At 49.1% G+C, this 24,722-nt stretch overlaps 1 protein-coding gene across 3 annotated transcripts in view; it reads right to left on the bottom strand.

The window, feature by feature from the left end:
* The window catches only part of LOC119441902 (general transcription factor 3C polypeptide 4), a 63,391-nt gene that overhangs the window by 4,657 nt on the left and 34,012 nt on the right, over positions 1-24,722 (bottom strand). For 2 of the 3 annotated variants that reach the window (XM_037706563.2, XM_049661712.1), the window contains 4 exons: positions 21,474-21,563; positions 20,158-20,263; positions 3,365-3,410; positions 2,825-3,063 (listed from right to left, as the gene is read on the bottom strand). In XM_037706563.2, coding sequence (XP_037562491.1) covers positions 2,825-3,063; positions 3,365-3,410; positions 20,158-20,263; positions 21,474-21,563 — 481 coding nt within the window. The remainder of the gene's footprint in view (positions 1-2,824; positions 3,064-3,364; positions 3,411-20,157; positions 20,264-21,473; positions 21,564-24,722) is intronic. The other variant, XM_049661711.1, reaches the window with a different exon arrangement.

The following is a 24,722-nucleotide window of genomic DNA, read 5'->3' as shown; positions in this document are numbered from 1 at the left end:
GTGGCTTGACGATGGCATTGGCCGCCCAAAGTGCCGGGGGCAACAATTATGACATATTTTCGGTTTCCGCCAGCAAAAGTATGGCCCTTGAGATCCGTATTTGCTATCTAAAGATGGTGTCTATGACGCGTTGTGGCCATAAAGTTGGTTTTGGCTCATAGATGTTCCGTATAACGTCCAAGGGCGATAACGCAGTCGCCGCGTGCCGTATGCTGTATGTGCGAGTGAAAACGTGCGAGGGGAGCTGACGACCGTGTCTAAATCTAGCGCGCACAAGAAAGAAAAGCAGGGAGGAAGCACGCCTTCTTTCCGCTGCGCTCGAGGCACCGGCAAGGGAGCGAGGGGGGAGGGATAGCGGGCGGCGTTGTACTGTACTCTGGCGTCAACTGCCTACTGCGCGGTGGCACGCGGTCGCGCGGGCCATATCTTGAAAGCGATCTGCATTGGGGCAGAGTCTAGGCAGTGTAGGTGCGTCGGCGGCTCGTAGCTTTGTACGTGCTGTTTGTTCTCGGCGCTCAGTTTGCGACTTTGCGTTGAAACGATAGACAACAGCACGAAGGTCCCTTCGCTCACTTCTGCAGCGGTGCTTCCACACGCCGCCAGCGTTTGACAGCGCGTGTCCGCGCTCATCGAGTGTGATGTGTCACAGCGTCTGCCAGCGCGTCGGCAACATCAACTGGAAAAGGAGAGTGCCGGCATGGCGGGCTAGGTCAGCTGCAGCAAGCGGCAGGATCAGGTTTGAATGAAGGGAGGGGAAAGGTAACGCCCGCGTCGGCAATATCGCCGGGTCGAGGGATGCAGGCCCGCCTCGCACACGCACGCACACGTGTGCTCGCTTCGCATTCCGTCACGGCGGAGAAGGTGCTTCCGGTTGCTGCTCGTGCAAAAATGACAAAATTTGGGGCGAAATCTATAGGTTGTTGGCGGGGAAAATTCTTTATTTCGAGAGGGTCTCTCGCTGCCACTTCGTTACGTAGAGGTCTCAAATACATGTGCTTCTATGGAGCAACAGCAGGAAATAGAAAAACTTTGTTACATCCAGGAATTCGTTATATGGAGGTTCGTTATAAGCAGGTTTAACTGTAATAGATTTCGAACTATCGGGATTTCACTGTACATATATATTAACAATGGCAAGCACCCACACATAAAAGGTGAGGGGAAAATGTTGGCAAGGAGGTATGTTGTGCACAGAGTCCAGTTAAATCTTTGTCCTAATTCCCTTTTAAAAATGACCCATTGGTGGGGTGGTGCGATTTTCGCCTCATGCCCACAGCAAGCTCACTGTTGCTGAACAGCTAGGACTCATGACAGTGGCACTTAGAAATGAACTACCATATACACTCGAGTAAGGGCCAAACCCGTGTAGAGCTGTGCCTCACCTGCCAGCCCAAAATTGGAATTAAAGAAAGTTTAAAAGAAAGCTTGGCCTCGGATTGCGAGCAATGATGTGGTGTCATTGGACATCATTGTAGAAAACGTTCACCCTTTCAGTGTCACTGACGTGTGACGTACCGGTACATTTCCACGTTTGTGTCCTGCCGTATCACTGACGTACTCCGTACGTTCTCTATTCTCTCCAGTCGAATGTGCGCAGTAACATGAAGTTGGCGAGCTCCAAGGTAGTTCCGTCATCTGTTGTATATTTCTAGAAGCATACATTCTCATCTCTCTGAGTTTGTTCAGTCTGGGCTTTTGATAGTGCACTGCAGAATGTGCCCCTACATGCGCGTAGTTGCGCTTGTCGGAGTGTGCACCCGCAGCTGGGAGGTGTGGCTCCCGGACTTTGCCTGCTACTGCAATGATTGTACATTCAAATATTCACGCCGTAACACTAAAACACCACTCTAGTGTGTTTCTTCCACCTGTCATACATTTATAGAGTTTTTTTTGTTTTTTTTTACACCTTGACACGGCGGCACTATCGTGGAAGTGCGTGTGTAAAAATAAAACTTCGTAGGAGATAGAAAACGAAGATAGGAATGTGAGGACCATACTAAGAGTGCATTTGCCATTATCCGTGCCATTTTTTCCTTTCTGCATAGCTGAAGATAAACTGTTGCGTTCATTTTCTAATATCCGAGAAAAATACCTGACACTGGGACTGCATCACCTCTGAAAAAACCCGACATCTAATGCCACAGATGCCACTAACGATGACTGTATCCACAAGCGTGCTGCTGAACCGAGCCTGAGTAGTGCAATAGTGACAGTTAAGAGTAGACAGGTGCCAGGTGTATGGCGTGCATGTGTGAACAAATGATGTGTCAAGGTGTTTATTGACAGGATACGCAAGGAGTGAGAGGTCGAACTCGGTGCGGTAATCAGAACCCTGCGAGCAGTCAGAACCGGCCCCGTGCGTAAAGCGCTGGTGATGCGTCTGACTGACCGGCACTTCGTTGCATTTCATACGCTGGAGGTGCGCAGGGCTAATCGGCACTTCTTCATTACAGATGCATTATGAAAACAACACTGTTTGCCGTTTTGGTACAAGTGAATCGCAGGGATTACGCGCTGTGGGAAAAGCTGGTACCACTAGCATGGTATTACGAAAAAATGTGCAGCCCTTACACGAGTGTACATGGTATTTCTTGAAGTGCGGAGGGGTAAGTGGCAGATCCATCACAACTTTTTAGAAAAAGCCTCGCCTGCATTTCTTACTTGTTACTGACTAACATGGGGGCAAGCCTGGAATAGTGAAGAGAGCTATAAGCCAGTTTAGTTGGGACCTGCATTCACATGATAAAATGAGGCCAGCACAGGAAACCGCTGGAAATAATTCACTACCGCACGTTCAAGCTGCACGAGAAAAACAGCACCATACCAGAATAACTGAAGTCCAAATCTGGAGACGTTGTCTAGTGATTCGAGCGCACAGATATCTGTCATGTATAGCTTCAGTTCCTCCAGCAGGTCCGCTTTGCCACAGCTGTACGAGTGAATGCGGTCAAGGCAGTCTGAAAAATTCACAAGCTGGGCATCTGTTGTGGTTCTGTGCTTTCTGGCTTCACTAAGAAGCAAATCGGACACATCGGCTGCATCTCTCCGGTTGTAGACCATCAGCTGTAATGTGGGCAGAAGACAGAAAAAAAAAATTTGTACAGAGAATGGAGAGTGCTGCTTAGTTTCAAGTCTGACACCTGCACTGCTGAAGTTGGCATTAATGTGCAGGCTGTGCTGTACAGGAACATTCAGCAAATTCGAGTGACACTACAAACATTTACTACACTTCCTATTTTTCTTCACCCCAAAAAGGTGCAGTACATGAAACATGCAGTTGGCTATATGGACACGACTACTAGACAAGTCCAAATGTTTTCTGCTTTTCTTTCAATCCAGCCTTGCTTTAGGGATGCGTATTTACCTGTAGTGGCTCCTTGACGGTATTTTCATGGACCATTGTTGTGATACTGAAACGAGAGCGACAATTCGTTAACAAAATGGCACAGAGGCTGGCTTCAACCAATGTAAAAGATATATTGTAACAGGAGTGTTTGCCTGCACAGAGTTCTTAATGCAGCTTGACAGCACACTACCTTATCGGGTCAGACAAAGCTGGGCAAGTGGACAGGCAAGCGCAATCTAAAAAAGCAGCAATCATCGTCCTGTGCTTCCACTAGCATGGTATTACAGTTAAACCTGGATATAACGAAATTGACAAATTCCCGAAAAATTTCGTTATAAAGAGGATTTTGTTATATGCAGGTTCGGCACGAAAATTCGAAAAATAAACGTTTACCGTATTTACTCGATTCTAACGCGCCCTCAATTGTAACGCGCACCCGTTTTCCATTTTCGTCGAAGCACTCATCCTCGGAATGTCACACCAGGTACCGGATGCGTGGACGCGTGTCGTTTCGCACAAGCGCAAGGCATCGGAAACGAAGAGCGAGCGTCACGATGGCGTCGTAGCGTCGTATAGTGTTACAGTAGAACCTCGCTGTTACGTTTCCGGGGGCTGCGTTTTCCCGGCTGTTACGTCGTTTTCGACCGGTCCCGACACAGCTCCCTTATAACTCAATGCATTGGTAACCCCGCTGTTAACAGCGTCGCAACTGTGGGACCGTTCCCGCATCATACGTTGCGAACTGCCACCCCGCGCCGGCCCGAGCGGCCATTTTGACTTTTCATGTCGCTTGGCTTGGTGGCTTGACGATGGCATTGGCCGCCCAAAGTGCCGGGGGCGACAACTATGACGTATTTTCGGTTTCCGCCAGCAAAAGTTGAGATCCGTATTCGCTATATTAAGATGGTGTCCATGACGCGTTGTGGCCCTAAAATTGGTTTTGGCTCATAGATATTCCGTATATAAGGGTACGGCCACGCTAGCGGCAAAAAACGCGCGCCTCATGCAGCGAGCGGCAAGTTGCCGCGCGTCAGCGCCTTGCCGCGAGGCCACCGTGGCACGCGCGTTCGCCTCGCGGCAGCGCGATAACATCTCCCGCGCTCTCCGAACGGGCGAGCAACACCGCGAGCGCTCGTTGTTTCATGCGAGAGACGACGATCGACGATTGAAAACCCGGCGCGGACCGGCGGCGTTCCGGTTGTGATGGCTCCGTGACGTCACCCTCGCCGCTCTTGATTGGCTCTTCATCTCGCGGCACGCGGCATTTGCCGCAGAAACCATTTCGCGCGGCACGCCGCGAGACCCCGATTCCTGCCGCTTTTGCCGCGCGTTTCTGACGCGCGTTTTTGCTGCGTGTTTTTGCCGCTAGCGTGGCCGTACCCTAAAATCCAAGGGCGATAACGCAGTCGCCGCGCGCCGTATGCTGTATGTGCGAGTCAAAACGTGCGAGGGGAGCCGACGACCGCGTCGAAATCTCGCGCGCGCAAGAAAGAAAAGCAGGGAGGCAGCGCGCCTTCTTCCGTTGCGCTCGAGGCACCGGCGAGGGAGAGAGGGGGGAGGGATGGTGGGGCGGCGCGCGGTCGCGCAGGCCGTATCTTGAAAGCGATCTGCGTTGGGGCAGAGTCTAGGTGCGTCGGCGGCTCGTAGCTTTCTGCGTGCTGTGTGTTCTCGGCGCTCAGTTTGCGTTGAAGCGATAGACAACAGCACGAAGGTCACTTCGCTCGCTTCTCCAGCGGCGCTTCCACACGCCGCCAGCGTTTCACAGCGCGTGTACGCGCTCATCGAGTCTGGTGTGCCACAGCGTGCACCAGCGCGTCGGCAACATCAGCTGGAAAAGGAGAGAGAGTGCCGGCTTGGCGGGCTAGGCCAGCTGCAGCAAGCGGTAGGATCAGATTTGAATGAAGGGAGGGGGAAAGGTCACGCCCGCGGCGGCAAGATCGCCGCGTCGAGGGATGCAGGGCCGCCTCGCACACGCACGCACGCACACGTGCGCTCGCTTCGCATTCCATCGCGGCGGAGAAGGTGCTTCCGGTTGCTGCTCGCGCAAAAATGTCAAAATTTGGGGCGAAATCTCTAGGTGGTCGGAGGGGGAAATTCGTTATATCGAGGGGGTCTCCCGCTGCCACTTCGTTACGTAGAGGTCTCAAATACATGTGCTTCTATGGAGTAACGGCGGGGAATCGAAAAACTTCGTTATATCCAGGAATTCGTTATATGGAGGTTCGTTATAAGCAGGTTTAACTGTACTACAATCAGCAATATGCAATGTAGACCACTTATAACATAAGTTCACGCGCATTTATGAGAACACTAAGTATACATTTGGTCAGCGCTTTCTCGTACCACGCGGTTATGGAATGCTCTTCCTGATTTCATCATCCCTGAATCAAACTGTCGGGCCTTTGGGCCCTCCTCTGCAGCACACGCGGTGGAAGCCATAGAAACGCATGCTACAATGGCAGGCGCTGCATGGAGCCTGCGCACTGATCAGGTTAGCGTAGGAGGAACTCGCGTGGGGGCTGGCGGATAAGAAGGCAGTGGAGACTGCACTCGGAGGCTTTTCGGAGGTGAGCCTGGTGAGGCACTGGTGGGGCGCAACCGTCTAGGGCTTTTTACGAGCCTGCTGCAGAGCGAGGAAAAATGTTTTGCTGAGTGTCCACGAAAATGAGGGCTTTGTTTTTTGGTTTTGCGACTACCGATGTCTAACTGGCCGGTTCAGCGCTTGCTTTTCCGCTTTGCGTATTCTGTTATTGACCGCGAGATTGTGGTGATTGATTGTCTGCTACGGCGGTTCTTTTGTCGTTCCCCTTTGCCAGTACCACTTGTTTGCCTCACTCTTCTGGTGCTTGCTTCTTCGCGTTGCCCTTTCTGCTATCAGCTGCGAGACTGCGGTGATCGAGTGCTTCGTTGCATTGTAAATTAAAGCGGTTTCTGTTCCTTGTGCTGCTGGTTCTTTGTCGTGCTGGTCGCGGCTCGTCATTCAATTGTAATTATAATGCCGTTGTCATGCCATTGTCGTCATTGTGTCGTCATCATGCCTTACTTATACTGTGATTGTGATGCCATCGTGGTCATTCCATCATTCCATTGTCGTCATTCCAGCTTCATCACCCGATTCTCGTCATATCGTTGTTGTCATACATACACTCGTTATCCCTCTGTCCTCATGCTGTCGCTGTCATCATTTCAGAATCTCCATGCCGCCTTCACTGTTTTATCGATGTCATTCCTTATCACTGCATCGTCTCCATGCCATCATAGTAAAGGCCAACCCTAGCGGGTGTGTCACAGCAAAGTGTGTCAATCCTGGACACTGTGTATGTCGCATATAGCCAAAGCAGTGGAAATCTCAGAATGAGCACTAGATTGCAAATAAAGGTGTTTTTAGCAATACAGAGTGCCACTACATTGATTGAACATTGATCACATTAACCTAGACAGTCATCGTGAGATGGGTTCTACCAGAATTTTTTTTTTTCTGGTGCATTACCATGCCATTAAACGGGTTTATTAGTTCAGCTGCAAGACGTGACTGCTGTTTAAAGCTCACATACCAAATGTGCAGACAATGTCATAATCAGGGCTGCCGACCTAGAAGGTTTTTTTCTCAGTTATTATAAGAAGAACACAACAGTCTATTTTTGGTTATGCAGAAGGGGAAAAATGACACTGATAATGGCGAATGGCACTCTTGGTGTGGCCCACACATTCCTATCTTTATTTCCTTTCTCCTACCTAGTTTCATTTAAATGCGCATGCTTCCACAATGGCGCCGCCGTGCAAGCGTCAGAATCTAGTGAGGTCGAAGTTGTCTCTTCCTCGTGGGCACGCTTTCGCCCGTTTGTCCCTAGCTGAGCTGTCATAGCCCTAGCCGAGCGGTCACAGTACTGCGCTCGTGATTGGAAGGTCAGGTTTTTTTAAATCTGCATTACTATATCATTTCCCACTTACACTTCTGCAGTAGTTGTTTCATCCTATGCTTCACCACTACGCCTGACAAAGAGAGTTCCTGCCAAGGGGAGCATAGCAACCTAGCGCGAAACGCGGGGTGAGGGCTTAGGTAGATGTCGCTTTAGTGGCCGCAGATTAATGAATAATGACACGTTGTTACTGCGAATTTGTTGTTTTGTACGCTTTTCCGTTACGGACTTTGTATCGGCGGCTTTGATCCTGTTTGAGCAGGACTGAAGCGCTGGCTCTCGCGTAGTGCGCATTGCCATCGGCTAGGGACAAACGGAGCAAGCGTGTACTCCTCCGTAAAATCTAGGCACAGTCCCCAGATTTCGCTCCCGCAACTCACACATGCGTAGAAGCGTCGGGCAAAGGCTCTCGCGTGTCTGCGTCATTGGCAAAACGGAAATACACCCAACAACAAGCTCTCTCTTGAAGCTGGAAGTACACATAAATTCGTCCATCGCTATGGCAATAATATTGTGTTAGCTAGTGCCTAGCTGTGCAGAAAAGAAAATGCGACAGCCTAAATACTTTGGAATAAAAAATTACAAGGTATTGTAAGTGCAAAAATAAAACAAGAAATTTGAGCAAGAATTGAATGTCGAGTTTTTAATTTTGGACATTACTTTAATGTGCCCAGCATACGAAACTGCTGCTGTTTTGACTGCGCATCATGTGACCATTTTTCTGCATCAAGACGTGCGTCACAGCGAAGGGTGCCTGCGATGGGCAAGAAAATGGCCTCCTAGGAATTTTGATGGCCTGTAGACATCTTGCTGTGCCACTATGAATCAAGGGAGTGGCATGTTGGCTTGCCGACTGTGGTCCAACCAAGCCAAGCCACTGGCCAAAACTTGCACTTTGCCAACAGACTTTTCAGATGAGGAGAAGACCACTTGTGGATCCGTACTCCGCTACTACAGCTGTCAGTCTATAGCCCACGCATCTGATCCCATGCTCGATCGCCATTAAGGTATACAAATGTGAACATAAGAATGCGAATGCCGCCAACAGACTTTTCCGACAAGGAGGGGACCGCACATGGATTCGTACTGTGCTACTATGGCTGTCTGTCAAACGCACGCATCTGATCTCATGCTCGATCGCCAATAAAGTCTACGAGTGAGAACATATTGGCTCTGAGCTTCCCACAATGGCTTGTTTGTGACTGGCCACATTGTTTAGGCCACAAGGCCTAACCAGGACCGCTTGGTCTGGAGTCGGCAACCAAAGTTGTGGCTCTTTGCCATTCGACATGGCTGCAACTTTGCTCATGGTTCCCATGTCTACAGCATCACATGCATTGTTCATGCCCAAAACACCGTGCGGTGTCCGAAATTTCAGTTATTGCCGTTATACATGGGTGCTAGGGATAGGTGGCAGTGCCACAGGAATCGCGAGGACAGAAAGATCAGCTGTCTGAAAAATTTGTCGGCGACTACGTATATTTGTCATTTTTGCTACCACTATATTTCGAGGCATGTGCAAATAAAATTTTAGGGTGTGTGAATACCGAATGGTAGATTTTTAATTGAATATCAAATCAAATCAAGGAAATAGAGCCAAATATTGAACTGAATATCAAATATTAGAAAATTTTCCCCAAATTTTATTGCTTCCAAATTTTGGGCAAAAAAATATGGTGCTGCACATGCTCAGGAGTAGCCTAGCATTGCATAACAACAATGTAGAAAGCTACCAGTAACTTAGCTATGTAGAAATCATGATATACAGCATGCTCTACTCTTATTACAGGGAACATCAAATTAGTTTGCCAGCATTGATTACAGCTCAGTTCTAGTCTATGAAGATTGAGAAAATATTTTTTTTTATCAAAAGAATTTCTGTTCAATAGAATCAAGTGCTTTCTTCCCCTCTGAATAATGAATTAGTGACGTTCTGTTGTATTGAAGTCAATGAGGTTCTCAGTGTAATGGTAGACCTATGTTTTGCGGTAACCTTTTATTTGTTGCATAGAAAGCTCCACTTTTCAGTTTTTCTCCAAAATACAGAACAGCTATCCCAACTCTATGGCAGGTGGGTCATCGAAAGGTCAATCTGGGTGACAGATGAAAGGAATGCGCATCATGTGACTTGATCACCGCTGCGCATATAGCCCATGCCGACACTTAAAGGGGCCCTCGAACACTTTTCAAGCCACGGTCCTTCTGTTGCAGGTTGCGTAGGCTGACAGTTGGAGATGCTTCTAGCTTAGGTACAAGCACCGATATTAAAATAATATCATAATTATGCAAATAAATCACTACATCAGTGCCGACCGCGTCACCGCCCAGTGGAATTCACTAGAAGCATCGTCGACGTCACCACTCGTTCGTCTGTGAATAGCTCAAAACAAAATTGCAGATGCCACTGCACTGCAGCAAAAATGTGACAAATGAATATTTCTCTAATGTGAACACAGGACAAGACACAAGCACAGCAGGCAGCATCGGCAGCGTCTAAACCAGATCAACCCAGGAAATCTCGAGCTCATGCCTCCCGGATGACTGGAGATGTGGCTTCAGCGCCGGGCATTCCTCTTCACTAGAATCGCCCCCCGTCGGAAAAGGAGCCATCCTGGCGACTCATGGTGAACATAGTATCATTGGGTAGCAATACGGCTTCAGGCGCTGTACGTGGACGGTTTCACGACCACGACAGCGTTGGTCCGTAGGTGGCGTGACAGGCTCGATAATATAGTTCACAGGCGATGTCTGTGCTACAACACGATAGGGTCCTTGATATTTGGAGACAAGCTTGGATGAGATGCCAGCAGGGACAGTTGGAACCCAAAGCCACACAAAGGAGTCCAGAAGAAAGTGACAATGTGGGTGATCATCATCATCATCATCACATCGAAATTTTTGTTGCCATTGGTTGATGGCTGTAAAGGAACGGGCGAGCTGACGGTTTTCCTCGGCGTGGCGGGCAGCTTCAGAGATGGGCATACATTCGGATGAGTCGGGTCTGTACGGATGAATGATGTGGAGGGTAGTCAAAGGTTCGTGGTCATACAAGAGGAAAAATGGGGAAAAGTTTGTGGTCGCCTGTGGTGCAGCGTTGTAGGCGTACGTGATGAATGGCAAAATAAGGATCCAATCTGTCTGATGAGAGACGACGTATTTGGAGAGCATGTCGCCAAGGGTGCAGTTAAATCTTTCCGTCAGACCATTAGTTTGAGGATGGCAGGCAGAGGTGGTGCAATGAACGATGCGACTTTCAGCGAGGAGTGCGTTTACGACTTTGGAAAAGAACACACGTCCTCTTTCGCTCAAAAGTTTGCGAGGTGCACCGAGACGGAGAATAAAGTTCTTTAGAAGAAAGGATGCTATATCACGAGCTATGGCAGCATGGAGAGCGGCTGTTCCTGCGTATTGTGTCAAGTGGTCGATGGGAAAGTGTGTCTGCATTGGTGTGGCGGCAGCCAGACCTGTAGACAACGTGCATGTCAAAATAGCGCAACCGCAAAGCCCCGCGAGCTAATCGAAAAAGTGCATGGTGGTCTGTAATTATGTCGAAGAGGCGGCCATAGAGGTAGGGTTGAAATTTACCAAGTGCCCAGATTATGGCCAAACATTCCTTCTCCGTAACGGAATAATTCGTCTCTGCTTTGGCGAGGGTGTGGCTTGCGTATGCAACTATGTACTCATCGAATCCAGATTTGCGCTGCGCGAGCACAGCGCCAAATCCAACACCACTGTTGTCGGTGTGTACTTCGGTCGGAACTGTAGGGTCGAAGTGACACAGTATCGATGGCGATGTTAGTAGATGACGCAACTCTTGGAAGGCTTCGCCACAAGCGGGCGACTAGGTGCAATTGTTTAAGTTGTTCTGTAGAAGCTGATTCAAGGGAGAGGTGGTGGATGCAAAATTCCGAATGAAGCGGTGAAAGTAACAACAGAGGCCAAGGAAGCTGTAAAGTTCTCTTACGGAGGAAGGTTTGGGAAAATCAGCAACTGCACCGAGCTTGGCGAGGTCAGGAACAATACCGTGTTTAGATACTACATGGCCAAGGATGGTGAGCTGACTTGCGCCAAAGTGGCATTTCTTCAGGTTGAGCTGAAGGCCGGCGTCAGTTAGGCACTGTAACACTTCCTGCAGCCTACAGAGATGGTTGGGAAAACTGGGTGAAACAATAAACACATCATCTAAGTAGCACAGGCACGGTTTCCACTTGAGACCACGCAAAAAGGTTGTCCATCATACGCTCAAATGCGGGGGCATTGCAAAGCCTGAAAGGCATGACACAAAATTAATATAGGCCATCTGGTGTGACAAAGGTCATTTTAGGTTGGTCTTCTGGTGCCATGGAGACTTGCCAATAGCCGCTTCGCAAGTCGATAGAAGAGAAGAACTTCGCACCTTGGAGGCAGTCAAGGGCGTCGTCAGTTCTCAGAAGAAGGTAAACATCTTTACGAGTTATTTTGTTAAGCCGATGGCAATCGACCCAGAATCGAATCTATCTATCCTTCTTAACAAGAACAACTGGAGATGCCCAGGGGCTATCCGAAGGCTGAATGACGCTGCGCTTGAGGATGTCAGCTACTCGGTCGTCGATAACACGGCACTCTGTCACGGATACACGATATAGTCTTTGTCGCCGTGGCGCACTGGTACCCGAGTCGATGCGATGACAAACAGTTGATGTGTGGCCCAAGGGAACATGCTGGCAGTAAAAAGACGAATAGAATTTGTCAAGAAGGCGTAGAAGCTGGCAGCTATGGGAAACAGTCAACGTGTCGGCGATGGAGCTATGTAGAACATTGGGCGAAGTCGGCTCCTGCGCGGGGTTACAGGTCACTCCGGCAACCTCATGAGTGGCGATGGAACCAGTTGGCATGTCAATGATGGCAGCACGGTCGACACACTGGATGCGGCCAACGCACTTCCCACGAAGCAAAGTGAGGGAACATGACAATTGGTTGGAGACGAGCAGTCTGCTTCGTGGTTTTTAAACCACAGCTTGGCGATGCCCGATAAATAGAATATCGCATTGTTGAGCTTTAGGGGATCGTCCCATTTGTTGGTGTTGCTCGCTCATTCATACGATTCCAGCCAATCTTCAACGTCTTTCTCATCGGTGCCACTGAAGATGTCAGGATCTTGCTAACGCTGGGCACCGGCACATACGATGGCTAGTGAAACCATTGGGGATGTCAGGCTGGCGTCGTCAGGCATGACGGATGGCAGAGTTCGGTTTCGTAATTCCAGGTTGGGAGAAAACCGCAGCACGTCCACTAGAATCTAATGTGAACACAGGACAAGACACAAGAGCAACAGGCAGCGTTGGGAGCGCCTCAACCAGAGCAACCCAGGAAATCTCGAGCTCACGCCTCCCGAATGACTGGCGATGTGGCTGCAGTGCCGGGCATTCCTCTTCACTACAATTCGTTTTATTTTTGTGTGCTGTACTTGTTATATTAACACAAATAGGCACGATAGTTAAATGAAAGATCACAGCAACTACAAAACATGGTAGGGGTGCTGGCTGTTATTTTGCCTCTGGCCTCTGAGCATTGCTCTATGCTTCTTGGTGCGCACACGACAAGTTCACACAAAAGCTTCTCCTCTTGCTTATGTACGCTCGTAAGCAGCCGCGTTGGCTCGTTTTGCACGCACAGTACACTGGTGAGCGTTATTCACGCTGTGCAAGTTTTGTCCTCGGTGCATCATTGTTAGCGCACCCTTTCTTCTTGTTTGCAGTGCTGTGCTGAACTGCCTGCACAGGGTATGAAATAAGAAAAGAAAAGATGCTCAACCAGTAGTGGCAAACCACGAAATGTGCTAGAATACACAAAGGTAGTTGGCTACCATGGCAACGGCACCATCAGCACACTGGAGTAACCGGAATCCGTGAACATAGAACATGTAGGAAACCATGGATTGCAATCTTCTGCTACGCGAGTGCTTTGAGCACTTGCCATCGGCAATGAGTGGTTAAATAATTAGGTAAGAGAAATGGAGAGAGGAGACCGCAGAAAATTTAAGTAGAGGGCATGCATTTTTATTTCTTGTACAGTATAGACCACTTATAACGTAACTGCTTATAGTGCTGGATCGGTTATAGTGCGGTCTTTTCAGACTCCCGTTAATTTTCCCATAGCACTCCATGTATACACGTATGGCTTATAGTGCAGTTGTGGGAAATGAAATACCGGTTACAGTGCGGCTGCCTGGGAGTACGGAAGTCAGCGGAGACGGCGAACGCTCCCCTCAAACGGGCGCCCCAAGGAGTGCTCGAGGAAGAAAAAGAGACGAAGTGGAGGAGAAGGGCACGTGGTGCGAACAAACAGCCAGTGAGGCTCAAGCCAGAATCTTGAGTGCGAGTCGTGAAATATCACGGCACGCATAGCGAGCGAGGGCCACAAAACTGCCAACATCGGCCAACGCTTGCTTCACGATAACGGCAGTAAACGAAACTTCAGGAAGCGGGCGGCGCCGGCATGGCACGGTGAAGGGCGCATGCGGAGACCATGGAATGTGAGGGAGGAGGGCGGCAGGGAAGTGGATTTCGCCTCGGCAACTCCGCCGCTTCGGTGGCTCCCCTCGCCCTCCCTCGTAGCTCCCTCACTTTCGACTGTCACCGTGCGCGCCCGCCGCGATGCAGGCGCCGCCGCTCCAGCCGGCCCGGTGCCAGCTCTTCGAAGTTTCGTTTTCTGCCGTTATCGGGAAGCGGGCGTTTGCCGGCGTGGGCAGTTTCATTGGCCGACCTGGGACAGCGCCGCTGCTTCCCTCTGCGCCGTAGCCGCAGCGTGCAAGGTCAACACGTGACTAGAAAGTAGAGGAAGCATAAAGGAGAAAGAAGGGTTCACTGCCACATTCTACGCGTGGCTACGGTAGCGTGGCTGAGATGTCGGCGCGTACACGCATGTTCCGGCGCAACGCAGAATCGGTGACCTTGCCATTTGAGAGAGGGTAAAATTTCCGCCGCATTTTTTTTCTTTCTTTTTTTCTTGTTTTGTTCGCGCGCGACATTGAGGGGTCTCTCCTAAGCTTTTACTCTATGGCGGTGCCGGAGCAATGCCGGTCGGAGGCGCCGCCGCGTGAATTATTTCGAATTAATGAGATTCGACCGCAAACGTTCTAGCTGCATTCCTCGACTGTCGCATACGCGTGGCGGCTCGGTGCACATGTTTTGCACATGTGCGGGCCTTGAAAACTGTTGCTTTGGTTATAGTGCGGTACCGCTTATAGTGCCGATAATCGCGACTGCAGCGACTTACGTTATAAGCGGTCTACACTGTATTTTGAAAATTCTATGCTGAATACTTTGGGCTGCATACCCCTATTGCTGCCATTCTTGTTGCATTTATCTCTCCAATCGCGAAATTACGGAATCTGTGAATGAAAAATGATTGCTGAAAAAGTGTATGAGGGTACGCGCCATTTCATTGCCAGGTTCGATGTAATTTGCCACTGATCAAAGATTCTGAAATCTGGAGGGTCACAGCAAGGAGGCGCGGATCCAGGGGGGTGTCCGGATGTCTTGACCCCCCCTCCGATTTCTGCATCACCCCTCGCTGAGAGGGTGATGGCCCTGTCGCAAAAAATGTGGCCACCAGTATTCTTCAAAATTATTTTTCGCAAGTACCAGTGGTAGCAGCCATGTAGAAGTAAAGCTAGCTCGCTCACAAGCTTAGCTGTTTTCTGTAGGGGTGTGGTGTTGCGAAGTTGCCGTAGTTATTTTTTCTCATGAACGCCTTGGACCTCCTGGCACCGGCCGTGCCTTACTCGTCCCGGTGGCGGCATCAAGCGAATGAGGGCACGTCCCCTTTGTCAAGCACGGCCATGTCCGCGCGAGCGCCTTCACGCCTGATTAACTTAGTTCCCTGTCGGGGTGTCATTGGTTGCCTCTTACCGTCACCTGCAAAAGCCAGGGGCACGGCATAGCACGTTCAGGCCGGAGGAAAAAGCTAACAAACGCGGAGAGGTGTCGACAGCATCAACGTGAATACAGACAATGTGAACAAAGACAGCAAAAGCGGGACCGTGCAAAAGAGAAGAATGCGTCGCAGGACCATGAGTCCGAGGAAGAACGTCACTGTCTGCAGTTGGTCACGCCAGAGAAACTTCAGGTGATGATGATGATGATTTAATGGCATCCCCTTTGAAACGGGGCGGTGACAAATAGTCACTTAGCCTGCTTGATTTAATCCGGTATGCTATACATGTTTTACAGCGACGCTGTATATGCCTAGGCGAAACGTCCATCCGTACCCAGGAGGATGCGCGAAAAAAAAGAATGATCTACCTAGTTGGCGAGGAGTTAGGAGCAAGAGGAGTGGGAATACCTGGGTCTCTCATCTCACCTGTTGGTGACATACAGAGCGTTCCACTTTTAAAGGGAACACCAGAGCGCATAGCGTCTGCTCGGCGCCCCCGCCGGCCGGCGGTTGCAATGAGGGTGGCGCAGGCGTAGTGAGTGCTGTGGGCGGTGCTTTTTCATAGTCTGCTAGTCTGCTTCCGCGCTTCGGATCATCCAAGCAGCTCGAGTAATTCGTATTTAACTTTCCTTCCAGGAAAGAGACTGGATTGATTTATAATCAGATAAATGCCCTAAACGTCAGCAGCATTGACATTGCCGTCTTTTGTTCGCCTTCTCGTTTCATAAAGATTTGCCTGCTTCAAAATTTTTTTACTGTGCTTGTCGATTCCAATGATTCAACGATAGCTCGAGTGATAGCTCCTTATAAAGTACAGCAGACTCCCTTAAGACGAACTTGAAGGGACCATGAAAATTGGTTCATCTTATCGGAAGTTCGTCTTAACAGAAGTGCACCCCAAAAAAGTAATTGGCAACATGACCAGGTGCATCCAAATATCTTACTTAAAAACGGTAAACGTGGTAGACAGCGGTTCCTCCTCTTGTTTTTGCCTCTGTCTACCGACGATGTGCGCCACGAGCCTCCAGTAGGGTGCCTCGATACGGGTGCCCCCGGGCACGGCGCATCGAGGCACCCTAGCCTCCAGGATCGGTAGCGGTGGTGGTCACTCCGAATGTTCGTCTTAACCGAGGAGTACGTCTGAGGCGGTTCGTCTTAGGCGGACTTTTTTTGCATTGAGTCTATGGAAAATCAAACAAACGTTCCCATGTTGTTCCTGAGTCTTAGACTCGGGAACATGAACCCAACTAGACTTAGAGACTTAGATAAACTATCAGGCACAGCCGCCAAGCACATGACCGTATTGGGCAACATGGTTTTCCTATAGGCTCGGAGAAACCGATAACTGGCTTCGGTACAGGTGTTGCACTAGCTGTATAAGAGGCGCATTTATCTTGAGCAGAAATGGTAAATGTCGGTAAATAGATGGCTTGCACTGACGTCATTGTAACCGCCATGTTGGTGCACCGACACAATGATATGCTGGGTCCGTAACGTCACGTGATAGCTTTCAATGAGATGGATTGGACTGAAGTGCTCATAGTCACCATGTTGGTGCCCCAAAATGGTGATAAGGTGGGTGCGTGACGTCACGTGAAAGCTATCAATAAGAAAGGCTACTGTCATGATCATCATTGACAGAAGCTGACCCCCCCCCTCAGAAAAAACCTGGATCCGCCCCTGACAGCAAGTTCACCTGATGCATGATACTCCCCCCTTGTTCATCCGCCATCCGCGCAAATGCACGCAGCCGGCCATGACACTTTCGCGCCTGCTGTGTAAATGCAATACTCACAGACACTCTCTCTTGGCTATGAAGGGAAGGCTATGGCACCAAATCACACCTCTTGCACGGAAGTTGCAAATAGTCCTGCAGTCTTATTCCCATTTTCTTATGTGCAAAATAGATAATACTGTTTAGTTTTCTATACCACATATTTTAAACAATATGTAACATTCACCAGTCAGCTACTGATAATTTATAGTATTTTAGTATGCCCTTTTGAGTTTTCGCGCACGCGAAATCCTTGCACATATTGCACATTCCTCAAAGGCAAAATGGTGCTTGCGCCTTTTGGTGAGTGTTTGCCGCTTGCTGTCCCACCTGTCAGCTCCCCTGGGAAAATGATGACCAACTTCAACAACAAAAGACCGTTGAAGCACATAAAGCAAGTGCTTGCATCGTCTACATTTGCAGTGGGGAGCGAATGCTTTGACTGCATCTCACTTCAACGAGTCTCCGAAACTCGTGGGAAGACAGCACACGATGCCATGCCATCTCAGCTCGCCGAGTCTTTGCACATGTGGCAAAAATTACCTCTGAAACAGGCTGCCGATTCGCTCAGCCGTGCACAGCCACAGACGCACTAGCAAACGACATGCTCGCCAACCTGCCCCCAACTCCCTTCCCTCCTCTCCTCCGCCCTCGCTTGATCGCATGACTGCAAGTTTGCTCCAGCCCCCTGCTCATGTGGGAAGACGGCGCTCATCAAGCCACCATCCTTCTTGGCTCATCTTCGCACGCTTTCACTTGCACCTAAAGCATACAGCTCACGTATCGCGATAGTATCTCATCGCACTTGAACTTCATACGGAACACGACGCTGCTCTGCTTCAGTCGCATGGCACACAATTTGAGAGGTGCTTTTACAAACAGCAGCATTTATTTAAACTATTTGACCATCTGTGCCGGCGGCCTCTGTGTCCTCAGTATTCCTTTGTAGTAGCAGTGAAATTTCGTTGCATTGAAATCGTGTATACACACTTCGTTATACAGTGTAGACCGCTTATAACGTAAGTTGCCGGAGTCGCGAATATCCGCACTATAAGCGGTACTGCACAATAACCAAAGCAACAATCTTCAAGGCCCGCAGATATGCAAAACATGTGCACCGAGCCGCCACGCGTATGCGATAGTCGAGGAACGCGGCTAGAACGTTTGCATTCAATTTACAGACGAATCTCGTTAATTCGAACCAATAACGTGGCGGCGCCTCCGACCGGCATTGCGCCGGCACTTAGGAAAGACCTCTCAATGTCGTGCGCGAACAAAAAAAAAAGAAAAAGAAAGAAAAAAAAAATGCGGCGGAAATTTCACCCTCACTCAAATGGCAAGGTCACCGATTCTGCGTTGCGCCGGAACATGTGTGTACGTGCCGACGTCTCAGCCACGCTACCGTAGCGACGCATAGAAAATGGCAGTGAACCCTTCTTTCTCCTTTATGCTTCCTCTACTTTCTAGTCACGTGTTGACCTCGCACGCTGCGGCTACGGTGCAGAGGGATCGAAGCAGCGGCGCTGTTTCAGGCCGGCCAACAAAACTGCCCACGCTGGCAAACGCCCGCTTCCCGATAACGGCAGAAAACGAAACATCGGGGAGCTGGCGCCGGGCCGGCTGGAGCGGCGGCGCGCGCACGGTGACAGTCGAAAGTGAGGGAGCTACGAGGGAGGGCGAGGGGAGCTACCGAAGCGGCGGAGTTGCCGAGGCGAAATCCGCTTTCCTGCCGCCCTCCTTACTCACATTCCACAGTCTCCGCGTGTGCCCTTCGCAGTGCCGGGCCAGCGCCGCCCGCTCCCTGAAGTTTCGTTGCCGTTATCGTGAAGCGAGCGTTGGCCGGCGTTGGCAGTTTCGTGGCCATCGCTCGCTATGCGCATCGTGATAGTTCACGACTCCACTCAAGATTCCGGTTTCAGCCTCACTGGCTGTTCGTTCGCACCACGTGCCCTTCTCCTCCACTTTGTCTCTCTTTCTTCCTCGAGCACTCCTTGGGGCGCCCGTTTGAGGGGAGCGTTCGCCGTTTCCGCCGACTTCCGTACTCCGAGGCAGCCGCACTGTAACCGGTATTTCGTTTCCCGCAACTGCACTATAAGCCATACGTGTATACATGGAGTGCTATGGGAAAATTAACGGGAGTCTGAAAAGACCGCACTATATCCGGTGCTGCACTATAAGCAGTTACGTTATAAGTGGTCTATACTGTATTGAGTTTCAACCTGGATGGAACCGGTTGCCAAACCTTTAGGTCTTGATCGAATCCATAGACAAGTCGAGTGACAACTTGTTTTTTGTTTAGATCGATGCCATTTTCGCTATGCTTGTGACTGGTGTTATGGTCCTTTCATGCTTCAGCTCCATTTATTTACGACGTTAAGGTGATGCAGCACATTCAGTATGATGCCCGCTTCAAGAGACGAGCAATTTTGATGGCCGAGGAGCTAGGAAACTCCGCCGCGACTCGATGTCAACAATTCACGGCTAACAGGACCAGCGTGAGGCCCTCTTTAAGTGCGAGGCCGGTTGGAAGTGCTCTGTGGGCCTTATAGTGACCTGGTTGTGCGCCCGATTGAAATGGTTGTGCGGTCTTCTAGGAAGTGCTTTATCTCAAACTAACTCAACAGCTTGGAAGATGACTTGATTCTCCAGCGATCACTCTCAGGATAGTATTGCTTTCGCGGGAACCGGCTCTTCCCAGCACTGAACTTTTCTAAATATGTGGCCAACAGTGCTCTTGCCACTGTGTGAATATAGCGAGCTTAGCACAACGCCAGAAACACTTGTCGGGGATGCATTCGGTGCTGAGTCACGCGAAATTTTGCAAAAGTGAAACGGTCTTTGAAAGTGATCACCCAAGAATACCACTGAAGGAAAGCTCTGGCTCCTCCTCAAACGAGAATAATGAGTGAAGAGAACTCGTTTCTGAATTGTGATTTCTTGAATAAAGGTACCATTTCTTTTTCCGTTCATCTCACGTTACATTCAGGGTTTTATTTTATTTTTAATTTTGTGTGACTGGAAAGTCTACTCTCACGTTACAATTGTGGTCATGTTACGGTCGAGTAAATACGGTATTACCAGAGCTTTTGGACTATAATTACAAGTTTTTTTCTCTCCATTTTTTATCTTTTCCTTTTATTTCTACCGCAGATGCAGATTATGAATACAGGGCGCTGTACTAAAAGCCAAAAATTTCTTACTGATAAAATGATGCGAAGTAGATGCCATTAGGCGAGACAGCCAGGCCTACAGGTTGAAGCATCCAGGGCAGCTCGATGTGTAGTTTCTCAATGTTGAAGTTGAGATCTAAGAGCAGAGGAAGGACAAAGAATTCACTGAGAATACAAGGGCAGTAATCAACAAACAATTAAAAATAACTAATTAACAAAAGATATAAAAAAAACTATCCAGATCCACACGTACATGTCAGTTTTTAGTCATACACATCAAATAGTCAACTACTTCCTCTCCATAATTAAATGTTCCATACGCAGTCCAATATTTCCATACATTTTTTGGCATATAAAAATATTGGATTGCATAGAAAAAACTTTCATTAGCGAACCTGTGCAATCCTGTGCAAAAATGACCCCCAGTCACATGTAAGGAGCTAAAAAGGCACAGTGGTCCAACATGCTATATGGTAAACACTAGTTCATTTGGGTTTCAAGGGTCCAGAAAAAAAAAAAATGCCTGAATTATTCATGTTTTGAATAATGAAATGGATCCTGAAAACAATCAAATGCTTATATTATCAACATGCCCATATTTCATGAAGACATCTGTAACCCTTATTTCTAGCATTTTGCACCAGAAGTATTTTTATCTTTTGTGACAATGACAAGTACCTCACGACTTCCATTGCAGTGTGGCAGCAGCATGAACACACGAGTTTTCCTCTAGGCTGACATGCTGTTTTCACTATAAGGGTCACACTAACGAGCTCTTACACTTAAAAACAGCCGTGACTGCTCTACCTTGCATTATACCTATGTCAAGGCATTTCTTCAACACTTGCAACAACTCGAGGCAAGAAAAATTTGATAACAATTGTTGTTGCCAGTAGACGCTTGTTACAAAACTCAGGCAAGCCTGTACATAATGAACACAGACATAACAAATTATCGGATATAACAAAGTTAATCTAAATGTTGGTTGTCCATGCTTTATTTCAATGAGCATCCTATCACAAAAATGAAACAGAAAATGCAAGATTGGAGACAATATTGGCTACAGTGAGGTGAATACTTCGTTACTCGCAGCTCAACATCCTTATGTATCCTGGTAGCAGAAATGTCATTTACTCAACAAGAGCAACTAGAGAAACGGCACATTCTGGACATGCACATGCACTTTGGCAAGCAGAATTAAAGAATACTCTATTAGTCTGAGCTGATTTACTGTTTCTCTTTAGTCATCCTGTGTGATCAGCAAAGCTGAAAGTGAAACTTGAAGGTGGTTTGCAAAAATCTGCACACCTAGCCTAGTGCCACGATGCAGTAACATTTATACTTACTGCTGTCGATGTAAACGTTCACAATCTCTGCATTCATCGTGCACACAAGAAGGTGCAGGTCATGCTTGTTTGAGGGGCACTTGTCAAGGGCTGTAATAAAAGGCAAAGAAAAACAGGTCATTAGGAAATGAACACCGCATATTTACTTGTGCAAGACCATGGTACAGCCGAATCTCGTTAATTCGAACACGCTTAATTCGAACTGACGCTCTGGTCCCGTCAAAGTTATGTGTATTTCAATGGGCGAAAACGCTCGGTAATTTGAACGCGAAAGCATTTGCGACGGTTAATTCGAACATACCACAGACCGACAATGCTCTCACCAGCGCGTCGAATAAGGGTACGGCGCCTCAGACCGGCATTGCTCCGACACCGCCATAGAGCAAAAGCTTAGGAGAGACCCCTTCATGCAGCAGCGGAGGCCCAGTCCGACCAACGAACTGCCCACGCCGGCAAATGCTCGCTTCCCGATAACAGCAGAAAACGAAAATTCAGGGAGCGGCCTAAGGATACGGCCACGCTAGCAGCAAAAAACGCGCGCGTCATGCCGCGGGCGGCGTCAGCACTTTGCCGCGAGGCCACCGTGGCAAGCGCGTCCCGCCGCGCGGCAGCGCGATAAGATCTCCCGCGCTCTCCGAACGCGCGAGCAACACCGCGAGCACTCGTTGTTTCATGCGAGAGACGACGATCGTCGATTGAAAACCCGGCGCGGACCGGCGGCGGTTTGGTTGTGATGGCTCCGTGACGTCACTCTCATCGCTCTTGATTGGTTCAATGGTTCTTCATCTCGCAGCACGCGGCATTTGCCGCAGAAATGGGTCAGCAAAACCCCCAATTCCTGCCGCGTTTGCCGCGCGCGGCAAAAGCGGCAGGAATCGAGGGGGTTCGTGGTGTGCCGCGCGAAGTGGTTTCTGCGGCAAATACCGCGTGCCGCGAGATGTAATTTACCTGTAATGTGCCATGTTATTTTTAAATTGAACAACTGGTTTGAAGGGAGGCCTAAATCAAACTTTTACCAGCCTATAAAGCATGTAAAAGGCATACTAAATGAAGATCTGCACAAAAGAACTTTGTTGTTCAGAAAATAGAAATTGCTAATGACATGTTTCTCAAAGCCAGCACTTAATAGATGAAGTGCAGTGCAGAAATCCTGTCATGCTCTGGGGATCACAGCAGTCGTGCTGCGTTGGGTGCAACACAGATACGAGGTCTGCTAGAAAAGTATCCGACCTTTGGTCGAAGAAAAAACACTGGCATAAGCTGGAGCGTTGGAAACCTAATCACCCTCAAAGTAGTCTCCTTGGGACTCCACAAACTTCTCCCAGCGGTGCTGCCATTGTTGGAAGCATTCCGAGAAGGCCTCTTTCGGGATAGAGTTTAGCTCAGCTGTCGTAGCCATAATGTCCTCTCTCGTCTGAAATCGCGCTCCTTTCAATGGCCTCTTGATTTTGGGAAACAGCCAGAAGTCGCAGGGGGCCATATCAGGAGAGTAAGGAGCCTGTTGAACTACAGGAGTCTGCCAGAAGTCGCAGGGGGACATATCAGGAGAGTAAGGAGCCTGTTGAACTACAGGAGTCTGGTTTTTCGCCAGAAAAGTCTGAATCAAGTGCGAGGAATGTGTAGGAGCATTGTCGTGATGGATGCGCCAATTTCCTGTTGACCACAACTCCGGTCTCTTGCGCCGCACAGCATCATGTAGGCGACGGAGGACATCCCTGTAGTACTCTTTGGTGATTCTTTGACCCTGTGGTGCGTACTCGTGGTGTACCACACCGCGGGAGTCCAAGAAAGCAGTCAGCATCACTTTGACGTTGCAGCGCACTTGGTAGCTGGCCCAATATGCACAAGATTGGGAATAGCACGAGGCACACAAAACTAAAACCATAATTCGACAAAAATGCTCACTCAAAATTAAATACAAAACTCAGAATACATACAAACTACTGAAAAAAAGACTATCTCGGTTTCGGAGCCTAGCTCCGACTTAAAGTCTCTAGGTCAGTCCTAGCCCTGACGTGCCAAAGTCTGGCCACCCTAGCCCCGGCCTAACTGTGTCGCAAAGCAGAAATGTGGGCTCTTACGGATCGTCGACTTGAAGTTCCTCTCGTCGGGTCCAAGTGATATTCATTCAGGGTGATACCGTAAGGCTGATACCGTAAGTTCCGAGGACTCGCGGTTCCGTTGACCTGACCGAGTACGTGGCTGGTGCCCCGGTAGCTGCCGCTGACGTGTCGATTGCCTGGTTAGGCCTACCGAAGCGTTCTTCGCCCTACGTCGATCTGCATGGCGACCCGGTGTCCTGGTGATTATCGATTGATCGGGCTCAGCCGAGGAAGAAGGATTCGTGCGAAGAGGAATGGAACCACCGTGAGCAGCAGCAGCCGGTCCCAGGAGCTTCGCCCGGACGTCTCCGAGGTCTACAGCTACGCCTGGGCCTTGCCAGCATCACGAGCTTCGAGGCCGGGTTCTCCGCACTCCCGTCGTCAGAGCATAGCTGACGAAGCAACCTTCCAGCCCAAGAGCCACATCAATAATGCTGCTTCGCCTCGCTTCTGCCTCGACCACACCTCGGTTTGCGTGCCTCGAGCGCTCGCGCCGTTCGGAACACTCCGCGATCTTCGTCATCTTCTTTTTCGTGTACCGCCGGCGTCCGACTCATGACACATGGTCACCGAAAGCCGTCTGAATCTTACGAATTGTTTCCACTTGGCTGTCGCCCAGTTTCTGGCAAAATTTGATGCAGTAGCGCTGCTGCAGTCGCTCCGTCATTTTCCTTGCAATATTAAAACCGACGAGAGCACTGCGCACTACCTCACTCAAACGCTGCGCCCCAGCAACTGATGCTATCGGCAGGCGTAAAAAAATTTGCGCATGCACACGAAGGTTCAAAGTCGGCTGATGCGCTTGTTTCATATCCATCAGGTATTCGCAAACAAAATATATATATAAGGTCGGATACTTTTCTAACAGACCTCGTATAATGAACTAAACAATACAACAAATTAAACAGAATATTTCTCACCAATACAGCTGTTTACTCAATTCTAACAGGCACTTAAAAAAATGCTCACTAAAATATGATATGCACATTAGTATCAATTGAAAAACCAAAAATTGCAATTGGTTATGCTCTAATCCCCCAGACCAATGCCAAGTTTCACCTCGGACGCCTCACACAGTGACGACAAGTAACACCTAATCCACTTAAGCTCGAATGGGATACACTTTCCTTTCCTAGGTGAGAACAAA

The sequence above is a fragment of the Dermacentor silvarum genome, chromosome 2 (genome assembly GCF_013339745.2).
Source record: "Dermacentor silvarum isolate Dsil-2018 chromosome 2, BIME_Dsil_1.4, whole genome shotgun sequence".
NCBI classification, from domain to species: Eukaryota; Metazoa; Arthropoda; class Arachnida; order Ixodida; family Ixodidae; genus Dermacentor; species Dermacentor silvarum.
Note: the sequence above shows the minus strand (reverse complement) of the source record. Positions and strands in the feature narration are given on the sequence as shown.